The sequence below is a fragment of the Ascidiella aspersa genome, chromosome 2, assembly GCF_963924565.1.
Source record: "Ascidiella aspersa chromosome 2, kaAscAspe10.2, whole genome shotgun sequence".
NCBI lineage: Eukaryota > Metazoa > Chordata > Ascidiacea > Phlebobranchia > Ascidiidae > Ascidiella > Ascidiella aspersa.
Window position 1 is genome coordinate 34,156,753 of NC_139448.1, and position 12,812 is coordinate 34,169,564.

Here is a 12,812-nt window from a genome sequence, read left to right on the forward strand (position 1 = left end):
CGGGAGCGAATGAATAATAAGGAAAGTCCGGGCTAAGCTTCTAGTTGTTGTTTCTGCCCCTTTAGCCTTCCCTTTCTTGTGAGGGTTTGTCGCGGCGAGTTTTGGCGCACTTGAGTAGCTTGAACGTTCGGCGGCACGACAAAGTTTAAAAGTGAAACGACTGATGGCTGTTGTTGTGGTGACGATGATGTTGAAAGATGAATGTCTTTACGCTTTTGAGCGCCAAGTTTTTCAGCACCTATCGTTTCGCGACCATTTTAAAAGGAATCGGCTCCGTTTCTTTGGGTGATAAAAATGCCTTAGAATAGTAAGGATTTAGTGCAGCTACATAATACGTTGTTCATTGGATTGGGAAATATGCTCCAAAAATACCGACTCCTCATATTTGAAGCCTGTGTGGAAGTGATTCACAGCTTTTCACATCAATGGGTATCTTAGCATTTTGGCTTTACATCCTAACTTTATACTTTTAAAGCGATGTAGGCTAAGAAATTTTAGTTCCTAGCCAAGAAATTTTAGTTCCTAGCCATCAGAAAAATTTCGTTTTCCAATAACTTCATAGTTACCTATAGCACCGCGCCAATATTCACGTTATAGTTGTCCTTTCCCAATAAATTGCTGATAGCACTAAGGTGACATCATGCTTGTGTTAAAAATGTTGTTGTTTAACAATGACGACTGGTAACCGATGTTGAGTCTATATTAAAATAATCGAAAATCTAAGGTTTCCTTTTAGGCCTATACAGCACACTGTTTACAGTTAAATTAATTTCCTAAATCCCTGTCACCCTGTTTAAAGCAAACGTTGTGGTTACAAACAAAAAGTGCTTTGTCTACCAATATCGCCCTTATTTGCTATTTTAACCTTCTACCGCGTACCACATTACTAATTTTAACCTCATGCCGCATACCACATGACTGTAACCCACTATAGCACTTGTATACAGTTGGGGTAATTATCTTGTTTTTCCTCGGCAGTAAAACCCGCAGCTGTGCAAAGTAGGCGTGTTCAAGAAAAGGCACGTCATATGGTTGTGGCTTAAGTTAGAAACCAGTAGGGATTTAAAGCCTTCGGGAACAAATGAGCGGGATTTAGTTGGCTGACTTATGGCAGGCTGTTGGGGATTAGGTTTGGAAGCTGTGGGTTGTTTTGCCTTTCTGTGCTGAAGCTGCTTTGTTTAGCTTGATTTCTAGTCTTGCGTTGTGCAATAAAATTTGTGTCTTTCTAATCGAACATGGAATTTTTGTTTACACTATTCTATTATTCCAAAGTATTAAAACACACCATGTTTAGTAAATTATTGAATATTCAACATATACTCTGCTTTTGCTTTAGATCAGTGATTCTCAACCTTTTTTATTTCGTGGCCCATTTTCGTTGCACAAAAATTATGTGGCCTAATAAATGTTTATGAAAAAAACAACTATGAAATAGGTTTAGAACAAAAAACAGCACAACATGTTTCAAAACAGATTATTTTTTTAACCGTGCATTAGTGAGATACTAGCTGCTGAACAATAAATTTTACCTTCCTTCTAAATTCCTTCCCAAGCCATTATTTCTGCAAAATGAAGTGTAGTGACTGACACAAATAAAACTTAATTCTTCATTAAATCTAGCTTGATAAAATTGGTCTGTGGCCCACTCAAAATGTTCCCATGTCTCACTAGTGACCCACTGGTTGAGAACCGCTGCTTTAGATGCTTGGAGAAAGTTATTGCTTTGTGGTGCTAAAAAAACAGGGTTTTTTTGGTGCTAAAAACTCAAACAACTAGTTGTACATATTAATGCAATATAAATAGCATCGTTTAAAAAAACCTTTTGTCGGTTTGTGAGGTTGTTTTTTGTTGACTTGACCTATCTATAACGCTTCTTCAGGTTGTTTATATGGGCGTCGAAGTGTAACAATTAGAAATAACAATACGGTATAGCGGTAATGGTAACGGCTTTGGATGGCTGTGCAGTGTTTCTTAAACTATTAGGCAGGCAGCCAAACTTGCAGTAACATATATTGTGCTTAACCCCACTTTTAGCCCTCTCAACTTCACAACCTGAGGCGTGTAAGACCATGTTCCCAACAAATACAACTCTTTACTCCGTTCAAATTCAACACGATTTTTTTTAAACTTGATGCTGTAATTTTGTTTTTTCACAACATGGATGGCGTAAGTCGTGTCCGAAAAAATGCAGCTCTTCACTCATACTATTGACATTTAGCAGGACTAACTTGACATTTTCTATTGTAAATATATCAATGCAGATACTTTGATTACAAGCTGTTCATTATTGACAAGCAAAATAACCAAACCTCTATTTTCTGGACAGATTCGTCAGACGCGGCCAGAGAGGGCGGGTGCTTCCCCGGCGACGCCCTGGTCCAGGTGCCCGGGGGCGGCCAGGTGCCGATGACGCAACTGCGCCCTGGTGATGACGTCATAACGGTCGACGAGCAAGGGCGGACGGGAGTGGACACGGTGCTGACTTTCATGGACTGGCAGCCCGCTGAAATGAGGAACGATGACGATGGAGACGAGGGAATTGCGGAAAAGCGGATGCTGGTGGAAGTGCGGACCGCGGACGGTTTCGGCCTTCGACTCACGCCGAATCACTTGCTTTACGTTTCGAGTCGCCGCGAAAACGCTGAAACGCGGAGTAAGCTAAATTCTGCGGAAAATGTTGAAACACGGAGAAGGCAAAATTCCGCGGAAACCGCTAAAACACGGAGTAGGCTAAATCCCGCGGAAAACGCTAAAACATGGAGTAGGCAAAGTGCCGCGGAACAAGAAAACGAAAACAGGTGGAATCGACAAAATTCCGCGGAAAACGTGGAAACATGGAGCGGGCGCTTATCCTTTGGTCGCGGATGGAACGACAATATTCCGCATCTCACCACCCCTGTCGCAAGATTCGCCGGGAACACTCAACCCGGTCAATACGTTTACGTCACAATGACCAACGCGAGCCGGCCCGACGGCGCCACCGTGCGGCCAAGTCGGGTGGTCAGCGTGCGCGCTATGACGTCATCAGCGGGGGCGTTTGCGCCGATGACGCGCAGCGGCAAAATTGTGGTCGACGGGGTCGTGACGTCATGCTACGCGGCCTTCGAAAACGACGCGGTAAGCCACCTAGTGATGGCGCCGGTGCGCTGGTTCCACCTGGCCCGGTTAAGGGTCGGCGCCTGGATAGGGCTGCCCCGGCGCCAGAGGGACGTGGAACCGGGGATTTCCCTTTACGCTAGGTCCCTGTTTCACGTTGCGTCCAGCCTCCTGCCAAAGTCGATATTCAGGGGGGCGTGACCCCCCCGAAAGTGGGGTTGTGGGTGAAGTTTGGAGTGACCCCGGATGGGGTCGTATCGTCACTGTAACGGGAACGCTTCGTGGTGGTAGAAAGCGTTTGGGGGCGCCGGGGGTTAAAGGGAAACCCCCTTGTCTCCCCCAACATAAATTTGCAGTAGTTTTTTTTTATATTTTCGCTTCTCTTCTTTTTGTTTATGTTCCTATCTTGCACAGCTCTATCGATTTTATACAGAATAATATTGTGGTTGTTGTCGTGCCTATCATTTGTATCGCGTGCTGTTTTTTTATTATTCCCTCTTTTCTATATACGCTTGTTTGTTTGTTTTTGATTTGTTCAGCACGTGAAATGGTATTGGTAATATTGTTTCCCTTTTATTATTATTATTATTATTATTATTATTATAATTATTCTTGAAACGGCGTTTTTGACGCTGTTCGTGACTCTTATATGTTCCTGTTATTGTTGTTGTCTTATTGTTGCTGTTTTTCTTGTTGTACGGGCCGCCGGGACTCCAAGCCGGTGGCAGACCTTGATTCCCTCCCGCTTGTTTTAATGCAGTCTTTTTCATGCAGAGTTCTTCATTTGTTTTGGCAAACTTCTTCACAAACCTTCTCCCGTTGTTTTCGTGCTCGAGCAAACCATGCGCATGTGCGCATGAGTGTGCGTGCGCGCGCTTCAACGAGCGAACTCAAAGTTCATTCGGCGTTGTGTGTCTTGTATTTGCAACCTATTCCCACGCAGCCTAATACCTTGATACTGATTTCCATTATACTAGTGGTGCACATCCTGAGGGCCGTAGATATAACTTATTCCACTGGGTCTTTTATAAATTAAAATAAATGTAATGGCAACCAAACTTTGATAAAAAATGGCTGCTTACCAAGTAGGTCATAAATTTATTGATTTGCGAACCGCCCTCCGACAATTGTATAAAACAGGTTAATTTTTTATTTACAAGTAAGAGTAATATTGTACCAGTGTTATAAACGACAATTTACAAAACAAACAACTTGAATCCAAATCGAAAGTTATTCGGCTAAATGTTTGAGTCAAATGAGTCAAATGATCTGTCAAAATGCTGTAAGGCAAGTTCGAGTCTTTTGAAAACAATACCAACCGTTTTGTCTTTTTACACTCTACTTCATAATACGAAATCCTCAATTTTTTGAAAAGGTTGTGCACCCCTGAAATAAACTCAACCACACTCGCATATATATGCGTGCAAATCTTGCTTTCCAACGAGTTTATACGTCGAAAAAAAAACAAGCGCTATGCAGCCAGCAGTTCAAAGCGGGCCACCGACTTTTTTGCGATGCGAATAAACAAGATGATGTGAGATAGAGTTTGTGGTCGATTTCAACGCAGCCCACTGAGTCACACAATCATGTAGCTCAGACACTTATCAGCTGAAGTCTACCGCAACATTGAGCATTGTTTCGCGAAAGCCAAGCCTAGTGGCCTTCTAGCAAGTAAGCGGTTCGTCTTGTTGGCATTTTGGCTGCCCGGAGCTAGCGCCTGATTGGTTTGCTGTTAGTTCGGAGTAGAAAGCAAGGAAATGCATTTTAACAACAGCACACAGACTCTTACACCTGTTGAGGAAAGCGGTTCAGGTGGTGGTGAGACAAAGTCGTCATTCAGGTAAAGCTATAGTCTCTAAGTTATTTAATAGGCTGCAGAAGCCCGTACAATAATATAAAATATGATAACAACTGGAACTAACATTAAAACCTTGGCTCTTTTATGTCAAACATTGTGTTACAATAAGATGGTTACAGTGTCCCTTTGAAGTTCCAATTTCAAATTGTTTTTCGTCTGAATTTGTTAGTGACTTGATTTGTATAAAGTAAAATCTGTTAGTGACTTGATTTGTATAAAGTAAAATTTGTTAGTGACTTGATTTGTATAAAGGTAATGTTCAACCTCAAAATGGGGTATCTGTTTCAGAATAAAATAGCAAATATAAGTATAGTAACACAAAGATGGGATATTTCTTTCTAAAAAGTACATCAAAATCAATTAGGGTCCGGCCAAATCAAAATAGAACATTGAAAGGAACATCTGTGCCAGAAATTCAACGTCTAACGTATACATGCCAATGAGCATAGCGCCACCACTAAATAGAACTGATTCTAGGGAAAATACACCGACTCCGACTCAGCAGCCCTGGTTTATACCTTATTGTTCTTTTTTCTTGCATCTCAATTTAGTCTCCTATATATATGTATAGTATTTTTTACGCCGTTTTGGCGTTAAAAGAAACAGCACAAAATTGTATGGCAGCAAAATCAACTTTCCTTTTATGTTTATGGCTTTTTTAATTTTTAACTGATCCCCATAATCACCGTGCACAAATTTCAAGAGCATGGAATATTTGAGAGATGACGTTGTGACAGTTATATTCAGTGCAACGGCTGTCCTTGCTTTTTGTCAACGAGCAATGCAGAAAAGCCGCTTTGCATGCTTATTATACAGGTTTTTGTCCGTGCGCAATCTGAAGTTAGGAGCATGGTGTGGACTAGTTCTTCTTGTCATTGTTCTCTCCATCGTTGGAGTTTGGTATTTAACTCGGAGGACATCGGATGCGGTAAGAGTAACCTTTTTTCTGTTTTGAATTTTTTAATGACGTTTATATAATGTATGATAAACTAGTAATTAAACGTTCAAAAATGAATAACAATTGTTAACAATGAAAAACTGAATATCGTTTGTATACAATATACAATTATACATGATTAATGAATATGCCAAAATATTTTTTCACCTCGCTGACTAACAACACTTTTACTTCTTCCCAAGAATGCAAATGTAAGCACGCCGAGAATCATGTAAGAGAACGTAATTCTATAAAGTCACTTAGTAGCTTATTCCGATTTAAAGTACTTGTAATTACTAGTGAATTTTAATTATGGCAAATGTTTAGAGGCTAAAATAAATTCATTTTAGTAGCAGCATGGTTCTCTATCCATGTTTATCAAGGATGACTGTGTCGTTTACAATAGCTTACCCAGCAAATAGTTTATTTCCCTCAAAAGGGCTTAGTAAACATAGAAAAAAAGTAATTTTGGGTCATTTTTTTTTTGGATAAGCGTAGCAATCCGACAGTTGTCTCACATTTTTCCGTTCTCTATGTCCAGCCAGCGTCTCATGCAGAGCAAAGATTGGTTTCTCAAGTAAAAGCCGCGAACTGGCCAACACAGCAACCCCAACACGACATCCCTGTGATCTACACACAGCTGGATTTGTTCGACATTAAGGATCACATCGAAGAAACTAGGAAAATAAATTTGAAGCGATTCGGAGAAACCGCCCTTAAGATTGAGATCCTTAATGAGCGCTTAAACATACTAGAACGTGAAGTTGTTAGGCTCAAGTCTAGATCTCCTGATTGCTGTGATGTAAAATCCCTTAACAAAACGACCAAAGAAAACAATACAGACGTACAGGCAAATTTGCGGATTTTTGACAAGGATTCTTCGCCAAATAAGACTGTGAATGCTCAAATCAATCTTGAAACTAAACTCAACGCATTAAATGAAACTATGATTTATTTTCAAGAAAAGGTACAAAATGATTCAAAATCATATGAAAGGAAATTACAACAACAAAATGTCAAGTTTAATTCGACATTAAAAGCTATGGAAAATGCAACAAATGCAAAAATTGTTAACTTACGCAAAGAAATCGTTTATTCAGATCGCCTCAAACATGCATCCCTACAAGTAATGATAAACAATTCGTGTCAAATGCTTATAAAGGGCATGTTATCAAGTTTTCCAAACCAAAGCATTGACTTAATGAAGTCACATCTTCATAAAGACTTTACCAACTTCTCAAAAGAAACGAAGGACAACAGTAGCTTTTCTAGTCAGGAGGGTGCAAACCTAAAACAAATCTTGTTGCTACAAAAGCAGGTACAAATGGTGAACTCCAGCCTGAAGACTCATAACCAATGTTGTGCTGCTGTTAGTCGGCAAAACGCTAGCGAGCCAAGCATCAAGACTGTTGTCGAAAAGTACAAAAGTCTTGCTGTAAAGTTCAATCAGCTCCAGGCTAACATTACGACCAAGTTAAACGCCATGCAGGACACTATAGATGCTTTCGACTCCAAAACAACAAAGGATTTACGGACTCTAAACGAAACTTTAATCCAGAGCATAAATTCCACAGAGGTCCTAAAACTGGAAAATGACAAGGACTTGTTTCAATGTCAGTGCAATATAACAAATGAGCTGCGAGAATTTCGAGCGGAGTCGAAAACCTACGTCGAAGTCATGATGGGGATTGAGAAGACCGATAGGATTCGTGGAGATCTTTCACTGCGGAACAGCCTTAACAGTCTCCAGTATTCCCAGTTCAACAGGAGGCTGAATGTGGTCGAGGCAAAGCTAAGGAATGCCAGAACCTTGATCGGGGATAACTCCAACTCTACAGGGGAATTTAAACGTATGTTGCAAGGTAAGCTCTTGTCTGGTAGAAGTTGCTAAATTTAGGGCGGATTTATTATAGCTTACTTAATTAAATCTTGTGATTCAGACGGTTTGCAGTAACTGGTTTTGGGCTTGTCCATTGCCAGCAACTATAGTTGTTGGCACAACTTATACTTGCTTTGAGAATTCTGACTCGCACTTAACTTCCTTTCAGTGACTTCCAGGTTTTTTTTAAGGTTTGGTTTGGGTGACCGCTAAGTAGTTTTAAGAGACCGCAAGCGTTTCATTTAAATACCAAAAAGGTGCCAAAATTTGGGAAAACCGCTTGAGAAATTTGGGGGACCGTTTCGCTACCCCAAAACACCTTAAAAAAACACTGGTGACTTCAATATCCAAAGAAAATGTTGTAAATTAGGTCTCGTGGTGCCGGGAATAATTGTAAAATATACTACAACTGGTTTTACATTATTTGGGAAAATACTGTACAACCCTTTTTTTTTATATAGGAAAATTATATAGCAAATCATATGCCTTTTTTCTAAAAAAAATTATATTTTTTAAATACATGTTTAAGGCTGACCTAATTACAATTGTTTTTTTTTTTAACTTTATAGAAAAATCAATGAAAAAAATTGTACGAAGGGAAATAATTATACGGCCTAAATTCGGACGGTTTGCATTGCAACAACCAGTTCTGTCGAGAACTATAAGTCTTTATTCTATTTATACTTGATTTAGGAGTTTCGGATAACATTCTACGTTCCAGACACTTAAATAGTGAAACAAAATGTATTAGATAGATCCTGGAGTGTAGTTGTTTTTATAGAAAAATTTGGTTATACATTATATAAAAATATATAAAAAATAAGATTTTCGTGCTATGTTTTACAAACATGTTTGATGTCTTGAAAATAATTTTTAAAGCTTTTTGTTTTAACTTAAAATTGTGTTTCTTTGCTGAGGTCTAACTTCATCATTATATATAATTTTCAGGCAAACTGGACGCTGGTTGGATACAGGCGCCCAACGGACGGGCGTACTTGGTGCTGAGGAACGTTGGTTCGTGGTACGAAGCTTCGGATAGCTGTGTGAAAGCAAATGGACAGCTCGCCTACCAAGGAATAAGGAACGAAGCAATGCGCGGGTGAGACAAGCACAGGACTGTGGTGCATTTTTAATTACTTAATTATAGTAGTTTTTAAAAACGTATGGAAGGGACTTGAGTTTTGGGGGAAATTGTCTAGGCGCCGGAGCAATTATATATATATATATAGGCCCGACTACTGTAAAAATGTTAATGTTAATGTGGTGAGGTCTGCACACCATCGCGATACAGTGCAATCCACTACTTGTAAAACCAACGGGTGTGGTGTGTGTGTCAGGGCTGTGGACTCTGGACTCCAGTAAAACCACGTAAAACTACCAGAGTCCGATGTGCGCATGCGCAGAACCAAATTTTAAAAGTGATATGGCCGCAAACTGTAATTGTAAATGCTGAATAGCATGATGGATAATTTTACACCATGTGTTGTGAGTAAATGAATTATATGACACCCTTATAAAGGGATTACTGACTATCCATCTTATTGTAGGTACATAAATTGAGAATACACGCTGTAGAGTCGACGAAAATCGCAAATTTGGCCGGAGTTGGACTCGGGTTATTTTTAATCAACTCCGCAGCTATTTTATGAAACACATTGTGGGGCAGCCTTGGACGGAATCGTCCATAGGTACCCCACCAGTCATAGGCCCGACTACTTCAAGGATATTAATGCCTTGAGGTCTGCACACTTTAAACCAGGGGTGGGCAACTTTTTTCTAGTCGCGGGCCAAAACCAAACTCAGAAAGGTCTCTGCGGGCCGCATAAAATGTTAACTAATAATTGTGTTATTAACATGTTAGAAATTTGAATCAGGCGGGCCTCGGGTCGTTTTTGCACTTAAAATCGTGTTTAATGACATTTAAGTAGGCAGTAAGCAAAGCGAAAAAAAGCGTTTGTTTGTTTTAAAATTAGATTTCACACGTCGTCATCCGTGTAACGAATGAAAAGTGTAATAAAATTACTTTGATGGAACGCGATAACATTCACAGGGAATTTATAGCTCCGTGTTTGTTAACCTTTTGAGGTCAAAGTAGACTCTGGCGAGCGAAGCGAGCGCGATTTTTTTGTATACGGGAATTTCTTTTAAATTTATTGCAAGTTTTTATTACATTGCCGAAAATGAAAAATAAATAAAATGTTAAAAAATCGATGTCCAATATTTTAGAACAGGTACATTTCCGTTTTTCCGCGACGCACTTGGCAACCTTCCACGGCGCAACGGTAATAAAGAGCTAATCTAGTTCAAAAGACAGCATCAAAACGTAAACAAACCGGACGCAGAATGGTCATTCGCGCCAAGCGCGAAAATGTTTCGCTCTTACGTAGTTAAAATAGTCAAAAAGACTCGTTTCTAATTTGTCAAAGAGGCGGCGGGCCGGATGAATTACATCGGCGGGCCGCCCCGCGGGCCGTAGGTTGCCGACCCCTGCTTTAAACAGTTGTACAATTTTGGCTGCAATCCTTGCGACAAAATTGCTAAATTCCTTCCAATCACCATTTTCTTGTCTATTGAATAAGCGGTGATTTACCGCACGCTTTGTCTGTCTTAATTGCGCTTCTGCGTGAAGATTTGCACAGGGTACACTTCCAACAAAGGTGCTGGTGGCGGACTTCCCAAAACCTTACAGAACAATTTAAAGCATGGTTTTCCAGCCAGCACTAATTCCTTTTGTTTAAATAATTAATATTTTCAGTGCTTCTTTGTATTTCGTTTTATTTTGAGGCAACTTAATGAATAATGAACAACAAAAACGCATTTCGCCCCAGATTCATCCAAAGCAACCTGGTCCACCCTGCGGGCGGAACCGGAGCCTGGATAGGCTTGCGTCGACAACTTCGCAACACCCCTTGGTTTTGGCTGGACGGTCAATTCCTGGTTCGGAGCAAGAGCAACTGGTTGGGAGGTCAGCCTAACTACTACACGGAGGGCAGGGCATGCGCTATGACCACCAGCGCTTTTGGGAAATGGAATGATTTAAGTTGCTCTGCTAAGATTCGAGCGGTTCATGCGTTGTGTGAAAGACCTTCTTCGGCAGATGCTGCCTAACCTTTAACTTTTGCCAAATAAACGCAAATGTTTACGCGTTTCACGCTATTAACTGAGCTTCAGTTGCATAATTGCACACCAGTTGTTCGTCCGACTATGGCCGAATGTACGATTTCGTGGAGTCCCAATTCCGGCTCCGATTTTTCAGCCTGTATTCCACCCATTTACGTAACTATAATAAGATTGATATTCAGCAAGCCACTCATAGCTGTCTCATATAATCCATCCACTCACAATACATGGTTGGAAAATTTGTTTCTTTTAAACAATCTTTTGATCACAACGGGTGGATCCTGTTTTTTTGTTGGGTTTGGGCATGCAATTGTTCAAGGATGACGTCATGAAGTTGAGCCGTATAATGTGTTACGTCGTAAAACACTCCATCTTTAAAATAACGTGCTGTTTTCACGTTAACTTACGCTTCAATACAAAACCTATGTAGACTTGACTGTTTCCGTCATAGTTTCACTGTGTAATTTGTTAATATATACAACCCCAGACAAGATTTAGCAAAGTCTACAGAAACAAGGAATCTTTCTTTTTTTCAAACGGAAGTTAAAGGTGCATAATGCATATATTGAAGAATTTATTTTTTGAACCTTTCTTACATTAAGCGTTAGCTCCTGTGGTTTCTTATCGACTTCTTTTGTGGCTAGTGTTGTCCGTTGTGTGATCTTTGAAGTGCGGTTTACAAGCTTAATCAGCAACCACTGCGCGTTGCCTCGGCTGTTCAGATTACATGCTATTCCCGACAGTAGTATCAATTGCAGTTTACTATTTAGGCTACGTCTATTTTCCAAAAGCTACTCAACGTGCACTATTATTTCAGTTAAAAGGAAAAAAGTTTTACCTGGTTCAAGAGTTTTAATGTATTAAGCCTTTTTAAGTTTACACCCCAATGTACCAAACAAACCCATGCTTTATTGCGAAAATCCATATCTTTGAGCTAACGTTAACCTAAAGGTCAACCAGACTTGGACAACTAGTTAATTCTAGTTTTCTAATTCAATGAATTAGAGCAAAATGCGGCTAATTCTAATCTAATCTAATGCGTGAATTGCTTGTGTGCTCTAATTCTAGTTCTAATCTAATTCGGATTTTACCAAAAATGCTACTTTGTCCAACGGCATTTTTAGTCTCTTAGTCAAAACAAAGAACTTGAATTCAAAATCTTTGGTTGGAACAGAATTGTCACAGTCTAAAATGCATATGCTATGCTAAAAGGCTTAAAAATTAGCATACACATTATTATCATTCACATTCTTATTAAAATGCTTCACGATTTAAATGTAACTGATTGTGAATAATCAAATGTAATCCTAGTTTAAATTCTAGTTCAAATTCATTTTGTTACGAATTCGGTAATTCTAATTCTAATCTAATTTGGAAAAAAAACTGAAATGCTCTAATTTTAATTCTAATCTAATTTTAAAAAGCTAAAATAAATCTAGTTGTCCAAGTCTGCTTCTAACCATAGGTGTGGGTAAATGTTTCTTGTGGTAAGGTAGTTTTTTGTCATACAACGTCACATGACAATTTTTTACTTTAATTTGTTGATATAACTCTTTTTTGTTAGCAAAATATGCCTTATTTTGGTATTCAACATACAAACAAACATTGAAAAATTTCTTAGATGGGAACAGTTATTATATTATAAAACTTTAGGCAAAGAACAGTTTGAATGCTAAAGTATTGTCTTACGGTTATATAAACAGGCTAATCTCATTTTGATACTCTGTTACACCACACATTTCAGTAAATTGTATCGTTTGAACAGCATCGACGTGTTGCGCAACAATAGCTATTGTTTGTCAGCGGGAGGGTAGAAGTTTTGAATCAATACATTGTTCGTAACCTTTTTTCATTCAAAACCTAAAATTAAACTGCGATTCCACGTAATTTTAGGTTGTATAGTTACCATAGTATTGCAACAA

The 12,812-nt window shown here is 39.3% G+C and overlaps 1 protein-coding gene across 1 annotated transcript in view; it reads left to right on the forward strand.

The window, feature by feature from the left end:
* The window catches only part of LOC146165440 (indian hedgehog protein-like), a 28,088-nt gene extending 23,493 nt beyond the window's left edge, over positions 1-4,595 (forward strand). Inside the window, exon 4 of the mRNA XM_083381855.1 lies at positions 2,327-4,595. Coding sequence (XP_083237981.1) covers positions 2,327-3,297 — 971 coding nt within the window. The 3' untranslated portion in view covers positions 3,298-4,595. The remainder of the gene's footprint in view (positions 1-2,326) is intronic.
* The last annotated feature ends 8,217 nt before the right edge of the window (positions 4,596-12,812 follow it).